The sequence below is a fragment of the Oncorhynchus nerka genome, unplaced genomic scaffold, assembly GCF_034236695.1.
Source record: "Oncorhynchus nerka isolate Pitt River unplaced genomic scaffold, Oner_Uvic_2.0 unplaced_scaffold_1435, whole genome shotgun sequence".
In the NCBI taxonomy this organism is placed as follows: domain Eukaryota; kingdom Metazoa; phylum Chordata; class Actinopteri; order Salmoniformes; family Salmonidae; genus Oncorhynchus; species Oncorhynchus nerka.
Window position 1 is genome coordinate 22806 of NW_027039881.1, and position 24628 is coordinate 47433.

The window sequence follows — 24628 nt, forward strand, 5'->3', positions numbered from 1 at the left end:
ATGACAAATGATCAAAGTATTACCTGCAGATGCCCTGACCTTAGTTAACTTTGTTTTCTTTATTATTTTAGTCAGGTCAGGGTGTGACGAGGGCTTGTTTAGTTTATAGACATCAGGGTGTGACGAGGGCTTGTTTAGTTTTTATACATCAGGGTGTGACGAGGGCTTGTTTAGTTTATAGACATCAGGGTGTGACGAGGGCTTGTTTCGTTTTTATACATCAGGGTGTGACGAGGGCTTGTTTAGTTTTTATACATCAGGGTGTGACGAGGGCTTGTTTAGTTTTTATACATCAGGGTGTGACGAGGGCTTGTTTAGTTTTTATACATCAGGGTGTGACGAGGGCTTGTTTAGTTTTTATACATCAGGGTGTGACAAGGGCTTGTTTAGTTTTTATACATCAGGGTGTGACGAGGGCTTGTTTAGTTTTTGTACATCTACGGGGTTTGTCTAGTCTAGGTGTTTATATGTCTATGGTTGCCTGGATTGGTTCTCAATCAGAGGCAGCTGTTTATCTCTGATTGGGAACCATATTTCTTGGATTACTTGTGAGTTGTTATTCTATGTTTAGTTGCCTGTTCTGACATATCATTTGTGATAGAAACATTCTTAGGTGGTGAAAATCGTGGCAGTAAATGTTTTTTTAAATAGTCAGATATAAAAAATGTTCAGATATATCAGTGTCCTGAAACCTGCCATATCTATTTATAAATGAATGTTTCATTATCAGAAATAACAAATGATCAAAGTATTGCCTGCAGATAGAAACATGTATAGTACAAATATTATAGTAGACTGACCAGACCAGTTTAAAAAGCAGTATCAGTCAGAAGACAGACAGTGAGGTCGATAGATTGTATTGAGTAAACAGTCCACACCATATATATTTAGACAGTGAGGTATCAGATTTAGATTGTATTGAGTATACAGTCCACACCATATATATTTAGACAGTGAGGTATCAGATTTAGATTGTATTGAGTATACAGTCCACACCATATCTATTTAGACAGTGAGGTATCAGATTTAGATTGTATTGAGTATACAGTCCACACCATATCTATTTAGACAGTGAGGAATCAGATTTAGATTGTATTGAGTATACAGTCCACACCATATCTATTTAGACAGTGAAGCTAACATTTTAAATGTGTCTCTATACTCCAGCATTTTGGATTTGAGATCAAATGTTTCATATGAGGTGACAGTTTATAATGTCACCTTTAATTTAAGGGTAATTTAATACATATCTGTTTCAACGTTTAGAAAAATTAAAGCATTTAATGTATCTAGTCCCCCCATTTGAAGAAGTCATAACTATTCTGACACTTAAAGTGTATTAAATTAGTCAAAAGTTTAGTATCTGGTCCCATATTCCTCGAACACAATGACTACATCAAGCCTGTGACGCCTTGACTGAGAAAGATCATGAATGAATCATGAATAATAATGAGAGAGTGAGAAAGTTACAGAGGCTACAACAAAACATGCTAACCTCTCACCATTACCAATAACAGACTACAACAAAACATGCTAACCTCTCACCATTACCAATAACAGAGGCTACAACAAAACATGCTAACCTCTCACCATTACCAATAACAGAGACTACAACAAAACATGCTAACCTCTCACCATAACCAATAACAGAGACTACAACAAAACATGCTAACCTCTCACCATTACCAATAACAGAGACTACAACAAAACATGCTAACCTCTCACCATTACCAATAACAGAGACTACAACAAAACATGCTAACCTCTCACCATTACCAATAACAGAGACTACAACAAAACATGCTAACCTCTCACCATAACCAATAACAGAGACTACAACAAAACATGCTAACCTCTCACCATTACCAATAACAGAGGCTACAACAAAACATGCTAAACTCTCACCATTACCAATAACAGACTACAACAAAACATACTAACCTCTCACCATTACCAATAACAGACTACAACAAAACATACTAACCTCTCACCATTACCAATAACAGAGGCTACAACAAAACATGCTAACCTCTCACCATTACCAATATCAGAGGATACAACAAAACATACTAACCTCTCACCATTACCAATAACAGAGGCTACAACAAAACATACTAACCTCTCACCATTACCAATAACAGACTACAACAAAACATACTAACCTCTCACCATCAACCTCAAATAAAAGGTGACATTCTTCTAATATGAAACATCGTATCTCAAATCCAAAAAGCACATTTGCTGGAGCAAAGCACCACATTTAAAACTGTAAGCTTCACTGTCCAAACACATATGGTGTGGACTATGTGTGTCTGGTAAACACATGTGGATCTGGTGAACAGTTATCACTTGTTGACCAACTACAGGAATACTGACCTCAGAGTCTCCAGTTTACAGTGGGGATTCCCCAGTCCAGCAGAGAGCAGCTTCACTCCTGAATCCTTCAGGTCATTGTTACTCAGGTCCAGCTCTCTCAGGTGTGAGGGGTTTGACTCCAGAGCTGAGAGCAGAGAAGCACAGCCTTCCTCTGTGACCCCACAGCCTGACAGCCTGCAAAGAGTCAAATCATATTAAAACCACACTGATATTCTTTGGTGGTGAAAATAGTGACAGTATATTTGGGAGAACTACATACATAAAGTGCTTTCATATCTGATAATACTGACCTCAGAATCTCCAGTTTACAGTGGGGATTCCCCAGTCCAGCAGAGAGCAGCTTCACTCCTGAATCCTTCAGGTCATTGTTACTCAGATCCAGCTCTCTCAGGTGTGAGGGGTTTGACTCCAGAGCTGAGACCAGAGAAGCACAGCCTTCCTCTGTGACTCCACATCCTGACAGCCTGACAAAGAGATCATCATGACTTCACAAACAAACTGTTTATTTAACACCAGTAGTGTAGAAGGACAATGGCAGATGCATTTGGTTTATTCTCTCAAACAACATATAGATTCATCTTCCGTTTCCTAGAATTGTATGGTCATATTGTTATACTAATGTGAAAATCAATGAATTTATTCAATATGTTTTTCAATATAATATTATATACATATTATAATACATATTTTTCTCTGAACTGAATATTTCTTCCTGATGATTAGTTCTTATATGTCATTTTATTTACTCACAGAGCAGCTCTGGAGGCTTTGACCACTGGCAGCAGCCTCAGAAGACCTTCCTCTGATCTGGAGAATTTCTTCAGGTCAAACACATCCAGCTCCTTTTCTGAAGTCAGCAACACAAAGACCAGAGCTGACCACTGTGCAGGTGACAGGTTGGGTTTTGAGAGACTTCCTGAACTCAGGTAGCTTTGGATATCCTCCACTAGAGAATGGTCATTCAGTTCATTCAGACAGTGGAACAGATTGATGCTCCTCTCTGGAGAGGGATTCTCCCTGATCTTCTCCTTGATGTACTTGACTGTTTCTTCATGGGTCTGTGAGCTGCTTCTTGTCTTTGTCAGTAGACCTCGTAAGTGCTTCTGATTGGACTCCAGTGAGAGGCCCAGAAGGAAGCGGAGGAAAAGGTCCAGGTTTCCCGTCTCACTTTGTAAGGCTTTATCCACAGCACTCTTGTAGAAAGTAACTTTACGCCTTTGTTTGATCCTCACAGAAAAGTTCCTGGACTTTGTTTGCAGTTCATCCATTAGATTCTCATTGTTGTTGATGAATGAGAGGAACACATATACAGCAGCCAGAAACTCCTGAATGCTCAGATGAACAAAGCAGTACACCTTGTCCTGGTACAGCCCACATTCCTCTTTAAAGAGCTGTGTGCACAATCCTGAGTACACTGAGGCTTCATTAACATCAATGCCAGACTCTTGCAGGTCTTCTTCATAGAAAATCAGATTGCCCTTCACAAGCTGTTGAAAAGCCAGTTTTCCCAGTGACAGAATGCTCTCTTTATTCCAGTGTGGACCTGTCTCTTCTTTCCCAAGATACTTTTCATTCTTCTGTTTGGTATGAAACTCCACAAGGTGTGTGTACATCTCAGTCAGAGTCTTGGGCATCTCTTCTCTCTTATGTTTCAGCATGTGTTCAAGGACTGTTGCAGAAATCCAACAGAAGACTGGAATGTGGCACATGATGTGGAGGCTCCTTGATGTCTTTATGTGTGAGATGATTCTGCTGGCCACGTCCTCATCCCTGAATCTCTTCCTGAAGTACTCCTCCTTCTGTGAGTCATTGAACCCTCGTACCTCTGTCACCTGGTCAACACACGTTGAAGGGATCTTATTGGCTGCTGCAGGTCGGGTAGTTATCCAGAGGAGAGCAGAGGGAAGCAGATTTCCCTTGATGAGATTTGTCAGCAGAACATCCACTGAGGTTGACTCTGTGACGTCCCAACAGATCTTGTTCTTCTGGAAGTCTAGGGGCAGTCGGCACTCATCCAGACCATCAAAGATGAACAGAACGTTGTACTTGTCGTAGTTGGAGATTCTTGATTCTTTGGTTTCCATTGAGAAGTGATTAAGAAGTTCAATGAAAGTGTGTTTGTCCCCTTTCATCAAATTCAGCTCCCGAAAAGGGAATGAAAATACAAATTGGACATCCTGATTTGCTTTTCCTTCAGCCCAGTCCAGAATGAACTTCTGCACAGAGACTGTTTTTCCAATGCCAGCGACTCCCTTTGTCAGCACAGTTCTGATAAGTTTGTCTTGTCCAGTTAAGGGTGTGAAGATGTCGTTACATTTGATTGCAGTCTCTGGTCTTGCTTGTTTCCTGGTTGTTGTCTCAATCTGTCTCAGCTCATGTTCATTATTGACCTCTCCTGTTCCACCCTCTGTGATGTAGAGCTCTGTGTAGATCTTATTGAGAAGTGTTGGGTTTCCTTGTTTAGCGATCCCCTCAAATACACATTGAAACTTCTTCTTTAGATTAGATTTGAGTTCACGTTGGCAAATCACAGCGAGCTCATCTGAATCTAGAAATAACACAGAGGATATTAATATTATGTATGTTTTAATGTCTACAGTATTGTAGGACTGTTATAAAGTTTTACATTATAATAATTTATTATCTTTTAACTGACTGTATAAATGTGTAAATGTTTTCATAATGCATTACAGACTGGTGTGACTGATTATATTATTATTGGTATTATTGATGGTATTATTAATGTTCTCTCTCTCTAAATGAATCACCACAACACATCCCTGCTGCTACTTGATGAGGTCACTAGGTGTTGTGTTAAGGCTGCTACAATATCATTGAGTTACACAGCTACTTTAGCTGTACTTTAGCTACAGCTTTTAAATGTTATAAAACATCATTCAACATGAGGCAGACAGCTCTTACATTTCTCCAGTGTGTCAGCAAGCTCCTTCTGGTTCATTTTCCTCAGGATGTGCAGTGTGATCTTCAGAGCCCCCTCTCTGGCACTGCTCTCCTGCTGCTCATCTTCAGCATCCACCACTTCCTTATCCTGCTTCTGACTCTCAAAGCCTTCTGGGAGTTCTGGACTAAGAATCCTCTTGAACATCTTCAGCTCGTTCTTCACAAATGTCATCATTTTCTCTTCAAGCATCTGAAATAAATAAAGTAAATAAGTTAAGCAAGAGAATAAATGCTTTCTCATTAACACATTAATGAATGATTGACAGATCAACTTTTCTTGAGGTAAACTAAAACAAATGTACATAACAGGACCACATACACTGAATATGGAGGCCAGGTCTGTTTGATGACTCTGGGAAGACTGACCACTGAGAATCTCTGACTCTGATCTCTCCTGTTGGTTTCTGTGGACAAAACATGAGGTTACATCTCCTCATCCAGGGAGTACACACACACACACACACACACACACACAGGGAGGGAACGTTGTGTTAGTTTAATATTATTTTAGGACTATGAAAATGGACAAAAGGATTAGCATATGGATTATGAAAACAACAACAATAAATGGGAAAATGGGAGAGGAGAAATGACTAGAGACAGTGTTGTTTAACTCACTGACCAGGACCCATGAGTTCTTCTTACCTTTGTTCAGTAGAAAAGTCTCCCTCTCTAAACATTATAGGTTGTTCCATAGACCAGTCACTCTTCATGGACACACAGCTGGGAACAGGGGAGGCTGGTCTCTCCTGCGTGATTGGTCTTCAACACAACAGAGACAAACATTGCATCTCTCATCTACTCTGAGCTCAGATGGGGAAACATAAGAGTTTCATTCCAAAACACTATATATCACTTTTCAGAAATGTTAGTAAATTATCTTTTATTGTTCAAAGCATTTCTGAAAGAGATTGGTGTGTTTTTTCACTATCTAATCATGGGGTTGTTCACTATCTAATCATGGGGTTGTTCACTATCTAATCATGGGGTTGTTCACTATCTAATCATGGGGTTGTTCACTAGCTAATCATGGGATTGTTCACTATCTAATCATGGGGTTGTTCACTATCTAATCATGGGATTGTTCACTATCTAATCATGGCATGGGGTTGTTCACTATCTAATCATGGGGTTGTTCACTATCTAATCATGGGGTTGTTCACTATCTAATCATGGGATTGTTCACTAGCTAATCATGGGATTGTTCACTATCTAACCATGGGGTTGTTCACTATCTAATCATGGCATGGGGTTGTTCACTATCTAATCATGGCATGGGGTTGTTCACTATCTAATCATGGCATGGGGTTGTTCACTATCTAATCATGGCATGGGGTTGTTCACTATCTAATCATGGCATGGGGTTGTTCACTATCTAATCATGGGGTTGTTCACTATCTAATCATGGGGTTGTTCACTATCTAATCATGGGGTTGTTCACTATCTAATCATGGGATTGTTCACTATCTAATCATGGGGTTGTTCACTATCTAATCATGGGGTTGTTCACTATCTAATCATGGGGTTGTTCACTATCTAATCATGGGGTTGTTCACTAGCTAATCATGGGGTTGTTCACTATCTAATCATGGGGTTGTTCACTATCTAATCATGGGGTTGTTCACTATCTAATCATGGGGTTGTTCACTATCTAATCATGGGATTGTTCACTATCTAATCATGGGATTGTTCTCTATCTAATCATGGGGTTGTTCTCTATCTAATCATGGGGTTGTTCACTATCTAATCATGGGGTTGTTCACTATCTAATCATGGGATTGTTCTCTATCTAATCATGGGATTGTTCTCTATCTAATCATGGGGTTGTTCACTAGCTAAGCATGGGGTTGTTCACTAGCTAATCATGGGGTTGTTCACTATCTAATCATGGGGTTGTTCACTATCTAATCATGGGGTTGTTCACTATCTAATCATGGGGTTGTTCTCTATCTAATCATGGGGTTGTTCACTATCTAATCATGGGATTGTTCACTATCTAATCATGGGGTTGTTCACTATCTAATCATGGGATTGTTCACTATCTAATCATGGGGTTGTTCACTATCTAATCATGGGATTGTTCACTATCTAATCATGGGGTTGTTCACTATCTAATCATGGGGTTGTTCACTATCTAATCATGGGGTTGTTCACTATCTAATCATGGGGTTGTTCACTATCTAATCATGGGGTTGTTCACTATCTAATCATGGGGTTGTTCTCTATCTAATCATGGGGTTGTTCTCTATCTAATCATGGGGTTGTTCACTATCTAATCATGGGATTGTTCACTATCTAATCATGGGGTTGTTCAATGACAGATATGTATTTGTTTAAAATCACTTGATGTCTTCATTTCAGAGAGACAAATAATCATGTTTTTTTTCCGCAAAATGCTATATATTTGCCTCACTCTCAAATGTTACCGACCGGAATAATGAGGCTATAAGGAGTACCAATACTGAGTCAATGTGCAGGGTACCAGGTAGTTGAGGTAATAATGAGACTATAAGGAGAACCAGTACTGAGTCAATGTGCAGGGTACCAGGTAGTTGAGGTAATAATGAGACTATAAGGAGTACCAGTACTGAGTCAATGTGCAGGGTACCAGGTAGTTGAGGTAATAATGAGGCTATAAGGAGTACCAGTACTGAGTGAATGTGCAGGGTACCAGGTAGTTGAGGTAATAATGAGGCTATAAGGAGTACCAGTACTGAGTCAATGTGCAGGGTACCAGGTAGTTGAGGTAATAATGAGACTATAAGGAGTACCAGTACTGAGTTAATGTGAAGGGTACCAGGTAGTTGAGGTAATAATGAGATATCTCCAAGATGGCGTAGCAGTAAGTTGTCCTGTCGTATCGTCTCTCTGTAAATATCGTCTCTTTTTCGTTTTAGATATTTTTTTTATATTTTTTTCTCCGCATATCTTTAAAAACATTTTGCTAAACCTAAGCTTCCAAATACTCTACTGCAACCCGCCAATGTAGCTACTTTCCTAAAGTAGTTATATTTACTTCGGAACCGGACCCCCTCAACTGAAGCTAGCCAGCTAACTACCAGCTATGCTAGCGGTCTTCAGCTAACCGGTCATCAACCTTCAGCTCGGAAAGCTCTCGCCAGTTCGAACAACGCGACGCTAACCAGAGCATAACGGACCTATTTTTTTTTATTTTTATATATATATATTTTTTTACCCCCGGATTCCCACCACAAACGGAACATTCTTCAGCTGGATCCTCGCAACTAGCTATCGAGCTAAACAGCATCCCTGGTTGATTACTCCTGGCTAGCGTTTCCACCCACGTAGCTTGAAGCTAGCCCGGCCAGAGCTCCTAGCATACTCCTGGGCTACAATACCTTGACTACGACCGGTCTATCGATATCACTGCATGAAGAGGAATAAACAGACTCACCCCATCGCGACGTCCTCTAAAGGCTAACTCTCTAGCCCTCGCTATCTCCTTGCTTGCTAGTTCGGCATGCTAACTGCTAGCTTGTTTAGCCCAGGTCCGCTAACTACTACCTTGTTTACCCGGTCTGCTAATCTGTTAGCTTGTTAGCACAGGCCTGCTAACCGTCTGCATCGCTGCGTCCCAAAAACGCAGTGGCCCATATGTACTCTCTCTTCCCGATTTAAAAAAAATTTGTTTATACCTTCCGGAAACCTGCCTCACCCTATGTGATACGGAATCACTATTATCTTTATTTTTAGAACACACTCAAGAACCTCCAGAAGCTAACCAGCTAGCTAGCTACAAGCTATTTAGTCATTGTTAGTTTTCTTAACCTGGATAACACTCGCCAGCCCCGCCCCCCTGCCCCATCCACCGCTGCCCCCTGGACTCTGATCACTTGGCTACATAGCTGATGCACGCTGGACTGTCCATTAATCACGGTACTCCATTCTGCTTGTTTGTTTTATCTGTCGGCCGAGTTGCCTAGTCAATGCCATCTCACCTGCTGTTGTTATGCTAGCTGATTAGCTGTTGTCTCACCCACTGTTTTAGCTAGCTTTCCCAATTCAACACCTGTGTTTACTGTATGCCTCGCTGTATGTCTCTCTCAAATGTCAATATGCCTTGTATACTGTTGCTCAGGTTAGTTATCATTGTTTTAGTTCACAATGGAGCCCCTAGTCCTATTCCTCACACCCCTGATACCTCCTTTCTCCCACCTCCCACATATGCGGTGACCTCACCCATTACAACCAGCATGTCCAGAGATAAAACCTCTCTCATCATCACCCAGTGCCTGGGCTTACCTCCGCCGTACCCGCACCCCACCATACCCCTGTCTGTGCATTATGCCCTGAATATATTCTACCATGCCCAGAAACCTGCTCCTCTTATTCTCTGTCCCCAACGCTCTAGGCGACCAGTTTTGATAGCCCTTAGCCGCACCCTCATACTACTCCTTCTCTGTTCCGCGGGTGATGTGGAGGTAAACCCGGGCCCTGCATGTCCCCAGGCACCCTCATTTGTTGACTTCTGTGATCGAAAAAGCCTTGGTTTCATGCATGTTAACATTAGAAGCCTCCTCCCTAAGTTTGTTTTACTCACTGCTTTAGCACACTCTGCTAACCCTGATGTCCTTGCCGTGTCTGAATCCTGGCTCAGGAAGGCCACCAAAAATTCAGAGATTTCCATACCCAACAATAACATCTTCCGTCAAGATAGAACTGCCAAAGGGGGGAGGAGTCGCAGTCTACTGCAGAGATAGCCTGCAAAGTAATGTCATACTTTCCAGGTCCATACCCAAACAGTTCGAACTACTAATTCTGAAAATTACTCTCTCCAGAAATAAGTCTCTCACTGTTGCCGCCTGCTACCGACCCCCCTCAGCTCCCAGCTGTGCCCTGGACACCATTTGTGAATTGATTGCCCCCCATCTAGCTTCTGAGTTTGTTCTGTTAGGTGACCTAAACTGGGATATGCTTAACACCCCGGCAGTCCTACAATCTAAGCTAGATGCCCTCAATCTCACACAAATCATCAAGGAACCCACCAGGTACAACCCTAACTCTGTAAGCAAGGGCACCCTCATAGACGTCATCCTGACCAACTGGCCCTCCAAATACACCTCCGCTGTCTTCAACCAGGATCTCAGCGACCACTGCCTCATTGCCTGTATCCGCTACGGTGCCGCAGTCAAACGACCACCCCTCATCACTGTCAAACGCTCCCTAAAACACTTCTGTGAGCAGGCCTTTCTAATCGACCTGGCCCGGGTATCCTGGAAGGACATTGACCTCATCCCGTCAGTTGAGGATGCCTGGTCATTCTTTAAAAGCAACTTCCTCACCATTTTAGATAAGCATGCTCCGTTCAAAAAATGCAGAACTAAGAACAGATACAGCCCTTGGTTCACTCCAGACCTGACTGCCCTCGACCAGCACAAAAACATCCTGTGGCGGACTGCAATAGCATCGAACTGTCCCCGCGATATGCAACTGTTCAGGGAAGTCAGGAACCAATACACGCAGTCAGTCAGGAAAGCTAAGGCCAGCTTCTTCAGGCAGAAGTTTGCATCCTGTAGCTCCAACTCCAAAAAGTTATGGGACACTGTGAAGTCCATGGAGAACAAGAGCACCTCCTCCCAGCTGCCCACTGCACTGAGGCTAGGGAACACGGTCACCACCGACAAATCCATGATTATCGAAAACTTCAACAAGTATTTCTCAACGGCTGGCCATGCCTTCCGCCTGGCTACTCCTACCTCGGCCAACAGCTCCGGCCCCCCCGCAGCTCCTCGCCCAAGCCTCTCCAGGTTCTCCTTTACCCAAATCCAGATAGTAGATGTTCTGAAAGAGCTACAAAACCTGGACCCGTATAAATCAGCTGGGCTTGACAATCTGGACCCTCTATTTCTGAAACTATCCGCCGCCATTGTCGCAACCCCTATTACCAGCCTGTTCAACCTCTCTTTCATATCGTCTGAAATCCCCAAGGATTGAAAGCTGCCGCAGTCATCCCCCTCTTCAAAGGGGAGACACCCTGGACCCAAACTGTTACAGACATATATCCATTCTGCCCTGCCTATCTAAGGTCTTGAAAGCCAAGTCAACAAACAGGTCACTGACCATCTCGAATCCCACCGTACCTTCTCCGCTATGCAATCTGGTTTCCGAGCCGGTCACGGGTGCACCTCAGCCACACTCAAGGTACTAAACGACATCATAACCGCCATCGATAAAAGACAGTACTGTGCAGCCGTCTTCATCGACCTTGCCAAGGCTTTCGACTCTGTCAATCACCATATTCTTATCGGCAGACTCAGTAGCCTCGGTTTTCGGATGACTGCCTTGCCTGGTTCACCAATTACTTTGCAGACAGAGTTCAGTGTGTCAAATCGGAGGGCATGTTGTCCGGTCCTCTGGCAGTCTCTATGGGGTGCCACAGGGTTCAATTCTCGGGCCGACTCTTTTCTCTGTGTATATCAATGATGTTGCTCTTGCTGCGGGCGATTCCCTGATCCACCTCTACGCAGACGACACCATTCTATACACTTTCGGCCCGTCATTGGACACTGTGCTATCTAACCTCCAATCGAGCTTCAATGCCATACAACACTCCTTCCGTGGCCTCCAACTGCTCTTAAACGCTAGTAAAACCAAATGCATGCTTTTCAACCGATCGCTGCCTGCACCCGCTTTCCCGACTAGCATCACCACACTGGATGGTTCCGACCTTGAATATGTGGACACCTATAAGTACCTAGGTGTCTGGCTAGACTGCAAACTCTCCTTCCAGACCCATATCAAACATCTCCAATCGAAAATCAAATCAAGAGTCGGCTTTCTATTCCGCAACAAAGCCTCCTTCACTCACGCTGCCAAGCTTACCCTAGTAAAACTGACTATCCTACCGATCCTCGACTTCGGCGATGTCATCTACAAAATTGCTTCCAACACTCTTCTCAGTAAACTGGATGCAGTTTATCACAGTGCCATCCGTTTTGTCACTAAAGCACCTTATACTACCCACCACTGCGACTTGTATGCTCTAGTCGGCTGGCCCTCGCTACATATTCGTCGCCAGACCCACTGGCTCCAGGTCATCTACAAGGCCATGCTAGGCAAAGCTCCGCCTTATCTCAGCTCACTGGTCACGATGGCAACACCCATCCGTAGCACGCGCTCCAGCAGGTGTATCTCATTGATCATCCCTAAAGCCAACACCTCATTCGGCCGCCTTTCGTTCCAGTACTCTGCTGCCTGTGACTGGAACGAATTGCAAAAATCGCTGAAGTTGGAGACTATTATCTCCCTCACCAACTTCAAACATCAGCTATCTGAGCAGCTAACCGATCGCTGCAGCTGTACATAATCTATTGGTAAATAGCCCACCCATTTTCACCTACCTCATCCCCACAGTTTTTATTTATTTACTTTTCTGCTCTTTTGCACACCAATATCTCTACCTGTACATGACCATCTGATCATTTATCACTCCAGTGTTAATCTGCAATATTGTAATTATTCGCCTACCTCCTCATGCCTTTTGCACACATTGTATATAGACTCCCCTTTTTTCTCTACTGTGTTATTGACTTGTTAATTGTTTACTCCATGTGTAACTCTGTGTTGTCTGTTCACACTGCTATGCTTTACCTTGGCCAGGTCGCAGTTGCAAATGAGAACCTGTTCTCAACTAGCCTACCTGGTTAAATAAAGGTGAAATAAAATAAAATACATTAAAAAATGAGACTATAAGGAGTACCAGTACTGAGTGAATGTGCAGGGTACCAGGTAGTTGAGGTAGTAATACTATGTACCAGTGTCAATGTGCAGGGTACCAGGTAGTTGAGGTAATAATGAGACTATAAGGAGTACCAGTACTGAGTCAATGTGCAGGGTACCAGGTAGTTGAGGTAATAATGAGACTATAAGGAGTATCAGTACTGAGTCAATGTGCAGGGTACCAGGTAGTTGAGGTAATATGTACATGTAGTTAGGAGAAAGTGACTAGGCAATCAGGATGGAGGTTACATCTCTTCACCCAGGGAGCGTGTACACACACACACACACACACACACACACACAGGGAATGTTGTGTTTGTTTAATATTGTTTTAGGACTATGGAAATGGACAATATGATTAGCAAATGGATTATGAAAACAACAACAATAAATGGGAATATGGGAGGAGAAATGACTAGAGACAGTGTTGTTTAACTCACTGACCAGGACCCATGAGTTCTTCTTACCTTTGTTCAGTAGAAAAGTCTCCCTCTCTAAACATTATAGGACGACCCATAGACCAGTCACTCTTCATGGACACACAGCTGGGAACAGGGGAGGCTGGTCTCTCCTGCTTGATTGGTCTTCAACACAACAGAGACAAACATTACATCTCTCATCTTCTCTGAGCTCAGATGGGGAAATATAAGAGTTTCATTCCAAAACACTATATATCCCTTTTCAGAAATGTTAGTAAATGAGCTTTTATTCTTCAAAGCATTTCTGAAAGAGATTGGTGTGTTTTTTCTCTATCTAATCATGGGATTGTTCACTAGCTAATCATGGGGTTGTTCACTATCTAATCATGGGGTTGTTCACTAGCTAATCATGGGGTTGTTCACTATCTAATCATGGGGTTGTTCACTATCTAATCATGGGGTTGTTCTCTATCTAATCATGGGGTTGTTCACTATCTAATCATGGGGTTGTTCTCTATCTAATCATGGGGTTGTTCACTATCTAATCATGGGGTTGTTCACTATCTAATCATGGGGTTGTTCACTATCTAATCATGGGGTTGTTCACTATCTAATCATGGGGTTGTTCACTAGCTAATCATGGGGTTGTTCACTATCTAATCATGGGGTTGTTCACTATCTAATCATGGGGTTGTTCTCTATCTAATCATGGGGTTGTTCACTATCTAATCATGGGGTTGTTCACTATCTAATCATGGGGTTGTTCACTATCTAATCATGGGGTTGTTCACTATCTAATCATGGGGTTGTTCACTATCTAATCACGGGGTTGTTCAATGACAGATATGTATTTGTTTAAAATAACTTGATGTCTTCATTTCAGAGAGACAAATAATCATGTTTTTTTTCCGCAAAATGCTATATATTTGCCTCACTCTCAAATGTTACCGACCGGAATAATGAGGCTATAAGGAGTACCAGTACTGAGTCAATGTGCAGGGTACCATGTAGTTGAGGTAATAATGAGACTATAAGGAGAACCAGTACTGAGTCAATGTGCAGGGTACCAGGTAGTTGAGGTAATAATGAGACTATAAGGAGTACCAGTACTGAGTAAATGTGCAGGGTACCAGGTAGTTGAGGTAATAATGAGGTTACCAGGTAGTTGAGGTAATAAATAGACTATAAGGAGTACCAGTACTGAGTCAATGTGCAGGGTACCAGGTAGTTGAGGTAATACTGAGACTATAAGGAGTAGCAGTACTGAGTCAATGTGCAGGGTACCAGGTAGTTGAGGCAATAATGAGACTATAAGGAGTACCAGTACTGAGTCAATGTGCAGGGTACCAGGTAGTTGAGGTAATAATGAGACTATAAGGAGTACCAGTACTGAGTCAATATGCAGGGTACCAGGTAGTTGAGGTAATAATGAGACTATAAGGAGAACCAGTACTGAGTCAATGTGCAGGGTACCAGGTAGTTGAGGTAATAATGAGACTATAAGGAGTACCAGTACTGAGTCAATGTGCAGGGTACCAGGTAGTTGAGGTAATAATGAGACTATAAGGAGAACCAGTACTGAGTCAATGTGCAGGGTACCAGGTAGTTGAGGTAATATGTACATGTAGTTAGGAGAAAAAGTGACTAGGCAATCAGGATGGAGGTTACATCTCCTCACCCAGGGAGCGTGTACACACACACACACACACACACACACACACACACACAGGGAATGTTGTGTTTGTTTAATATTGTTTTAGGACTATGGAAATGGACAAAATGATTAGCAAATGGATTATGAAAACAACAACAATAAATGGGAAAATGTGAGAGGAGAAATGACTAGAGACAGTGTTGTTTAACTCACTGACCAGGACCCATGAGTTCTTCTTACCTTTGTTCAGTAGAAAAGTCTCCCTCTCTAAACATTATAGGGCGACCCATAGACTGGTCACTCTTCATGGACACACAGCTGGGAACAGGGGAGGCTGGTCTCCCCTGCTTGATTGGTCTTCAACACAACAGAGACAAACATTACATCTCTCATCTTCTCTGAGCTCAGATGGGGAAATATAAGAGTTTCATTCCAAAACACTATATATCCCTTTTCAGAAATGTTAGTAAATGAGCTTTTATTGTTCAAAGCATTTCTGAAAGAGATTGGTGTGTTTTTTCTCTATCTAATCATGGCATGGGATTGTTCACTATCTAATCATGGGCTTGTTCAATGACAGATATGTATTTGCATTTACATTTACATTTAAGTCATTTAGCAGACGCTCTTATCCAGAGCGACTTACAAATTGGTGCATTCACCTTATGACATCCAGTGGAACTGTAGTGCATCTAAATCTTTTAAGGGGGGGTGAGAGGGATTACTTTATCCTATCCTAGGTATTCCTTAAAGAGGTGGGGTTTCAGGTGTCTCCGGAAGGTGGTGATTGACTCCGCTGTCCTGGCGTCGTGAGGGAGTTTGTTCCACCATTGGGGGGCCAGAGCAGCGAACAGTTTTGACTGGGCTGAGCGGGAACTGTACTTCCTCAGTGGTAGGGAGGCGAGCAGGCCAGAGGTGGATGAACGCAGTGCCCTTGTTTGGGTGTAGGGCCTGATCAGAGCCTGGAGGTACTGAGGTGCCGTTCCCCTCACAGCTCCGTAGGCAAGCACCATGGTCTTGTAGCGGATGCAAGCTTCAACTGGAAGCCAGTGGAGAGAGCGGAGGAGCGGGGTGACGTGAGAGAACTTGGGAAGGTTGAACACCAGACGGGCTGCGGCGTTCTGGATGAGTTGTAGGGGTTTAATGGCACAGGCAGGGAGCCCAGCCAACAGCGAGTTGCAGTAATCCAGACGGGAGATGACGAGTGCCTGGATTAGGACCTGCGCCGCTTCCTGTGTGTGGCAGGGTCGTACTCTGCGGATGTTGTAGAGCATGAACCTACAGGAACGGGCCACCGCCTTGATGTTAGTTGAGAACGACAGGGTGTTGTCCAGGATCACGCCAAGGTTCTTAGCGCTCTGGGAGGAGGACACAATGGAGTTGTCAACCGTGATGGCGAGATCATGGAACGGGCAGTCCTTCCCCGGGAGGAAGAGCAGCTCCGTAGTTTAAAATATAAACATCAAGTTTAAAATCACTTGATGTCTTCATTTCAGAGAGACAAAATAATCATGTTTTTTTTCCGCAAAATGCTATATATTTGCCTCACTCTCAAATGTTACCGACCGGAATAATGAGGCTATAAGGAGTACCAGTACTGAGTCAATGTGCAGGGTACCAGGTAGTTGAGGTAATAATGAGACTATAAGGAGAACCAGTACTGAGTCAATGTGCAGGGTACCAGGTAGTCGAGGTAATAATGAGACTATAAGGAGAACCAGTACTGAGTCAATGTGCAGGGTACCAGGTAGTTGAGGTAATAATGAGACTATAAGGAGTACCAGTACTGAGTCAATGTGCAGGGTACCAGGTAGTTGAGGTAATAATGAGGCTATAAGGAGTACCAGTACTGAGTCAATGTGCAGGGTACCAGGTAGTTGAGGTAATAATGAGACTATAAGGAGTACCAGTACTGAGTCAATGTGCAGGGTACCAGGTAGTTGAGGTAATTGAGGTAATATCCACATGTAGGTAGGGGTATAAGTGACTAGGCAATCAGGATAGAGATTACATCTCCTCATCCAGGGAGTTCAGACACACACACACACACACACACACACACACACACACACACACACACACACACACACACACTCACATACTCACACACACACACACACACACACGGAGGGAATGTTGTGTTTGTTTAATATTGTTTTACGACTATGAAAATGGACAAAATGATTAGCCTGTGGATTATGAAAACAACAACAATAAATGGGAAAATGGGAGGAGAAATGACTAGAGACAGTGTTGTTTAACTCACTGACCAGGACCCATGAGTTCTTCTTACCTTTGTTCAGTAGAAAAGTCTCCCTCTCTAAAGTATATAGGTTCCATCATAGACCAGTCACTCTTCATGGACACACAGCTGGGAACAGGGGAGGCTGGTCTCTCCTGCTGGATTGGGCTTCAACACAACAGAGACAAACATTACATCTCTCATCTACTCTGAGCTCAGATTCCAAAACGCTATATGTCACTTTTCAGAAATGTTCGTAAATTAGCTTTTATTGTTTATAGAAATTATGAATAAGATGTTTTTTTCACTATCTAATCATTACATGTGGTCGTTCAATGACAGACATGTATTTGTTCAATGTCTTTCACTTGATGTTTCATTTCAGAGAGAAAAATAATCATGTTTATTTTGCTAAAAGCTATATATCTGCCTCACTCTCAGAGAAATCAGTAGTACTGCTAGGTTTTACACAGTAATAATATATATCTGCCTCACTCTCAGAGAAATCAGTAGTACTGCTAGGTTTGACAGAGTTTCATAAAGAACTGGGTACCAGGAAAATAATGAGACTATAAGGACAACCAGTACTGAGTCAATGTGCAGGGTACCAGGTAGTTGAGGTAATAATGAGGCTATAAGGAGAACCAGTACTGAGTCAATGTGCAGGGTACCAGGTAGTTGAGGTAATAATGAGACTATAAGGAGTACCAGTACTGAGTCAATGTGCAGGGTACCAGGTAGTTGAGGTAATAATTAGACTATAAGGAGTACCAGTACTGAGTCAATGTGCAGGGTACCAGGTAGTTGAGGTAATAATGAGACTATAAGGAGTACCAGTACTGAGTCAATGTCCAGGGTACCAGGTAGTTGAGGTAATAATGAGACTATAAGGAGTACCAGCACTGAGTCAATGTGCAGGGTACCAGGTAGTTGAGGTAATATGTACATGTAGTTAGGGGAAAATGTGACTAGGCAATCAGGATGGAGGTTACATCTCCTCACCCAGGGAGCGTGCACACACACACACACACACACACACACACACAGGGAGGGAATGTTGTGTTTGTTTAATATTGTTTTAGGACTATGAAAATGGACAAAAGGATTAGCCTATGGATTATGAAAACAACAACAATAAATGGGAAAATGGGAGGAGAAATGACTAGAGACAGTGTTGTTTAACTCACTGACCAGGACCCCTGAGTTCTTCTTACCTTTGTTCAGTAGAAAAGTCTCCCTCTCTAAAGTATAGAGGAGGTTCCATAGACTGGTCACTCTTCATGGACACACAGCTGGGAACAGGGGAGGCTGGTCTCTCCTGCTTGATTGGTCTTCAACACAACAGAGACAAACATTACATCTCTCATCTACTCTGAGCTCAGATGGGGAAACATAAGAGTTTCATTCCAAAACACTATATATCAATTTTCAGAAATGTTAGTAAATTAGCTTTTATTGTTTAAAGAAGTTATGTTATGTTATGTAATAATGAGACTATAAGGAGAACCAGTACTGAGTCAATGTGCAGGGTACCAGGTAGTTGAGGTAATAATGAGACTATAAGGAGAACCAGTACTGAGTCAATGTGCAGGGTACCAGGTAGTTGAGGTAATAATGAGACTATAAGGAGAACCAGTCCTGAGTCAATGTGCAGGGTACCAGGTAGTTGAGGTAATAATGAGACTATAAGGAGTACCAGTACTGAGTCAATGTGCAGGGTACCAGGTAGTTGAGGTAATAATGAGACTATAAGGAGAACCAGTACTGAGTCAATGTGCAGGGTACCAGGTAGTTGAGGTAATAATGAGACTATAAGGATAACCAGTACTGAGTCAATGTGCAGGGTACCAGGTACCACACACACACACACACAGTGAGGGAATGTTGTGTTTGTTTAATATTGTTTTAGGACTATGAAAATGGACAAAAGGATTTGGAAAATGGGAGAGGAGAAATGACTAGAGACAGTGTTGTTTAACTCACTGACCAGGACCCATGAGTTCTTCTTACCTTTGTTCAGTAGAAAAGTCTCCCTCTCTAAAGTATAGAGGACGATCCATAGACCAGTCACTCTTCATGGACACACAGCTGGGAACAGGGGAGGCTGGTCTCTCCTGCCTGATTGGGCTTCAACACAACAGAGACAAACATTACATCTCTCATCTACTCTGAGCTCAGATGGGGAAACATAAGAAGAGTTTCACAAATAGAACCGACTTCCAGACGCTCGTTGCAGCGCGCGAGCAGTGTGTCATTTTTAAAAACGAGATTAATTTATCGACGCGAGCGTTGTAGTCAGTCTGTCAGCCCCGCTAAAAGGCTGGTGTCGTTACTCTGCCTTCTCCGGGGGCATGTTGAGGTAAATTTACTAACCGGGAGGGTTGAATGATGTAATTTATTGGAGGGCTGGAAGACGCACTCTCGAGGTTGTTTACTCACAATATCAGATATTAAGATGATTTTTATAATGAATGTATACTGAGGTTGAGGTTCTGACTAGTGATTATTTACCCGGGGTTCAATACCTGCTATTGAGGCGCCCTGAAAATAATATTCAAAAGTTCGGTCCTTGGACACAGAGGGTTTAAACACTAAAGTTACCGTCCATCTAGTGAAGAGAGGAGAACCGGACAGAGGTAGACAGCATCCGTCAACGAGAGGGAGAAGCCTCACCGGGATTTAACAGGTGGAAGAAACAACCGGGGAGCCGGTGATGATGTAGTGGTAGCTATGGTAACTAGGATGCTGCTGGTAGAGTAGCTAGCTAGCTTACCGAGCTGTACCGACTAGCTAGGATAACTAGGATGCTGCTGGTAGAGTAGCTAGCTAGCTTACCGAGCTGTACCGAATAGCTTGGTTAGTTAGCAGGTCGTTCGTCTGTCCCTCCTCTCGATGATGAATCCGGTGAAACACAAATTGAAACAAGGATAGAGAGTGAAAAGGATCTGTCTACACACATACTGTCCCCGACCGTAAAGAAAAAAGCCAATTGAACAATAAACTTCGGTGTCTCAACACTGTAACAAACTCCATCGTTATTCCCCGAGATCACCTCAGTCCACTCTGCGCGTAACCGGCTTGGCGCCACACCGAACGTGGACGCGGACAGTTCTGTACGCAATATTTAGGACACCTGGTGAGCTGTCCTAAGTAGTTAAGAGTTAACAGCAGGTGTCCTAAGTAGTTAAGAGTTAACAGCAGGTGTCCTAAGTAGTTAAGAGTTAACAGCAGGTGTCTTGATAATACTATAGAATAATGCAGTGAGTCAGTGGTTCCTGCTCCACATGTAATTGCATTGTAGTAGTTAAAATAATGTTTTATATTTCTATATGATCAATCCATTAATAATATAGACCAACATGCAACAGTATGTCTTGTGCTTTTGGCAATGATTTATGTATAATAATTATGTATAACAAGTGATACCATGTATGTCTGTGGCGGCAGGTAGCCTTGTGGTTAGAGTGTAGAGGTGGCAGGTCGCCTTGTGGTTAGAGTGTAGAGATGGCAGGTAGCCTTGTGGTTAGAGTGTAGAGGTGGCAGGTAGCCTCATGGTTAGAGTGTAGAGATGGCAGGTCGCCTTGTGGTTAGAGTGTAGAGGTGGCAGGTCGCCTTGTGGTTAGAGTGTAGAGATGGCAGGTAGCCTTGTGGTTAGAGTGTAGAGGTGGCAGGTAGCCTAGTGGTTAGAGTGTAGAGGTGGCAGGTAGCCTCGTGGTTAGAGTGTTGGGCCAGTAACCGAAAGGTTGCTAGATTGAATCCCTGAGCTGACAAGGTAAAAATCTGCCCCTGAACAAGGCAGTTAACCACTGTTCCTAGGCAGACATTGTAAATAACATCTGCTAACCATGTGTATGTGACCAATAACATCTGCTAACCCTGTGTATGTGACCAATAACATCTGCTAACCCTGTGTATGTGACCAATAACATCTGCTAACCCTGTGTATGTGACCAATAACATCTGCTAACCATGTGTATGTGACCAATAACATCTGCTAATCATGTGTATGTGACCAATAACTCTGCTAACCATGTGTATGTGACCAAAAACATCTGCTAACCCTGTGTATGTGACCAATAACATCTGCTAACCATGTGTATGTGACCAATAACATCTGCTAACCATGTGTATGTGACCAATAACATCTGCTAACCCTGTGTATGTGACCAATAACATCTGCTAACCCTGTGTATGTGACCAATAACATCTGCTAATCATGTGTATGTGACCAATAACATCTGCTAACCATGTGTATGTGACCAATAACATCTGCTAACCATGTGTATGTAACCAATAACATCTGCTAACCATGTGTATGGGACCAATAACATCTGCTAACCCTGTGTATGTAACCAATAACATCTGCTAACCCTGTGTATGTGACCAATAACATCTGCTAACCCTGTGTATGTGACCAATAACATCTGCTAACCATGTGTATGTGACCAATAACATCTGCTAACCCTGTGTATGTGACCAATAACATCTGCTAACCCTGTGTATGTGACCAATAACATCTGCTAACCCTGTGTATGTGACCAATAACATCTGCTATCCATGTGTATGTGACCAATAACATCTGCTATCCATGTGTATGTGACCAATAACATCTGCTAACCATGTGTATGTGACCAATAACATCTGCTAACCCTGTGTATGTAACCAATAACATCTGCTAACCCTGTGTATGTAACCAATAACATCTGCTAACCCTGTGTATGTAACCAATAACATCTGCTAACCATGTGTATGTGACCAATAACATCTGCTAACCCTGTGTATGTGACCAATAACATCTGCTAACCATGTGTATGTGACCAATAACATCTGCTAACCATGTGTATGTAACCAATAACATCTGCTAACCCTGTGTATGTAACCAATAACATCTGCTAACCCTGTGTATGTAACCAATAACATCTGCTAACCATGTGTATGTGACCAATAACATCTGCTAACCCTGTGTATGTGACCAATTTGATTTATATCTGGGACTAAGTTGGTTTATGTGTTGGCTTTATGTTCTGTGTTTGTGACCAGTGAGCTAAGATAAGGCATGGCTTTACCTAGCATAGACTTACACATGACCTGGAGCCAGTGGGTTTGGCAGTGAATATGTAGCGAGGGCCAGCCAACAACAGCATACAGGTCACAGTGGTGGGTAGTGTATGGGGCTTTGGTGACAAAACGGATGGCACTGTGATAGACTGCATCCGATTTGCTGAGTAGAGTGTTGGAGGCTATTTTGTAAATGACAGTCGGTAGGCTAGTCAGATTTACGAGGGTATGTTTGGCAGCATGAGTGAAGGAGGCTTTGTTGCGAAATAGGAAGCTGATTCTAGATTTAATTTTGGATTGGAGATGCTTAATGTGAGTCTGGAAGGAGAGTTTACAGTCTAACCAGACACCCAGGTATTTGTAGTAGTCCACGTATTCTAAGTCAGAACCGTCCAGAGTAGTGATGCTAGTCGGGTGGGCGGGTGCAGGAAGCAATCAGTTGAAGAGCTTTCAGTTTTACTTGGGTTTGAGTTAACAGAATACAACCTTTTAAAAGTTAGATTTTTAAAACCTTGTCTGTTTTGTGCTCTGGGATTTGTAGAACCTGTGTTTAACATTTTGAACACAAACACGCTATCCATACCATGAGTATTTACTCTGTGATTAGATACCTGGTATATACCAGGAGTATTTACTCTGTGGTTAGATACCTGGTATATACTATAGATACCTGGTATATACCAGGAGTATTTACTCTGTGTTTAGATACCTGGTATATACCAGGAGTATTTACTCTGTGGTTAGATACCTGGTATATACCAGGAGTATTTACTCTGTGTTTAGATACCTGGTATATACCAGGAGTATTTACTCTGTGATTAGATACCTGGTATATACCAAGAGTATTTACTCTGTGATGTTGGCAGTATCATAGAGTGGAGTCTTCATGGACAGACTGCTGTCTCTCTGTGAATACATACCTGGTATATACTATAGATACCTGGTATGTACCATGAGTACTACTTACCCTGTAAATGCAGAAAAGACTCCATCTTCGCAATCATAGAAATGGTCCATAGACCCGTCACTCTTCATGGACAGAGAGCTGGGTGAGTCTGGTCTCTCCTGATGGATTGGGCTTCAACACAACAGAAACAGACCTTCAGTCTCTAGTCTAATGTAGACTAAAGATGATGATATCTTCAACACAACAGAAACAGACCTTCAGTCTCTAGTCTAATGTAGACTAAAGATGATGATGTCATGTCACTGATACCAGGTCAGAGACAACATATATAGTTAATAAAACATGCCAAGAGATTTATGTCTGTCCCCACAGTGTCCCCAGTGTCCCCACATTGTCCCCACAGTGTCCCCACAGTGTCCCCACAGTGTCCCCAGTGTCCCCACATTGTCCCCACATTGTCCCCACAGTGTCCCCAAGTGTCCCCCAAGTTTCCCCACAGTGTCCCCACAATGACCCCACAGTGTCCCCACAGTGTCCCCAAGTGTCCACACAGTGTCCCCACAGTGTCCCCACAGTGTCCCCAAGTGTCCACACAGTGTCCCCACATTGCCCCCACAGTGCCCTCACATTGCCCCCACAATGACCCCACAGCGCCCCCAAGTGTCCCCACAGTGACCCCACAGCACCCCCACAGTGACCCCACAGCGTCCCCACATTGTCCCCACATTGTCCCCACAGTGCCCCCACAGTGACCCCACATTGTCCCCACAATGACCCCACAGCGCCCCCACAATGACCCCACAGTGCATTGTTGAACATCCTAAAGGTTTCAGATCAGTGGTTTCCAGCCAACACTATATATCCATTTTCAGAAAAGTTGGTAAATGAGCTTTTATTGTTTAAAGAAATGATGAATAAAATTGGTGTTTTTTTTCCACTATCTAATCACGGCATGGGGTTGTTCACTATGTAATCATGGGGTTGTTCAATGACAGACATGCATTTGTTTAAAATCTATCACTTGATGGTTTCCTTTCAAAGAGACAAATAATCATGTTTTATTTCCTGAATGCTATATCTGCCTCATTCTCAGAGAAATCAGTAGTACTGCTAGGTTTTACACAGTAATAATATATATCTGTCTCACTCTCAGAGAAATCAGTAGTACTGCTAGGTTTTACACAGTAATAATATATATCTGCCTCACTCTCAGAGAAATCAGTAGTACTGCTAGGTTTAATACAGTAATAATATATATCTGCCTCACTCTC

The 24628-nt window shown here is 42.8% G+C and overlaps 2 protein-coding genes across 2 annotated transcripts in view; both read right to left on the reverse strand.

The window, feature by feature from the left end:
• The window catches only part of LOC135568685 (NACHT, LRR and PYD domains-containing protein 12-like), a gene marked incomplete at its 3' end in the record, with an annotated part of 91201 nt that overhangs the window by 321 nt on the left and 66252 nt on the right, over positions 1-24628 (reverse strand). The window contains exon 11 of the mRNA XM_065015439.1: positions 2377-2550. Coding sequence (XP_064871511.1) covers positions 2377-2550 — 174 coding nt within the window. The remainder of the gene's footprint in view (positions 1-2376; positions 2551-24628) is intronic.
• LOC135568686 (NLR family CARD domain-containing protein 3-like) overlaps positions 2571-24628 on the reverse strand; it is a 34582-nt gene continuing 12524 nt past the window's right edge. The window contains exons 3-8 of the mRNA XM_065015440.1: positions 17444-17560; positions 5657-5741; positions 5299-5527; positions 3127-4924; positions 2667-2840; positions 2571-2589 (exon numbers count right to left, since the gene is read on the reverse strand). Of these exons, the coding sequence (XP_064871512.1) occupies positions 2571-2589; positions 2667-2840; positions 3127-4924; positions 5299-5527; positions 5657-5741; positions 17444-17560 (2422 nt within the window). The remainder of the gene's footprint in view (positions 2590-2666; positions 2841-3126; positions 4925-5298; positions 5528-5656; positions 5742-17443; positions 17561-24628) is intronic.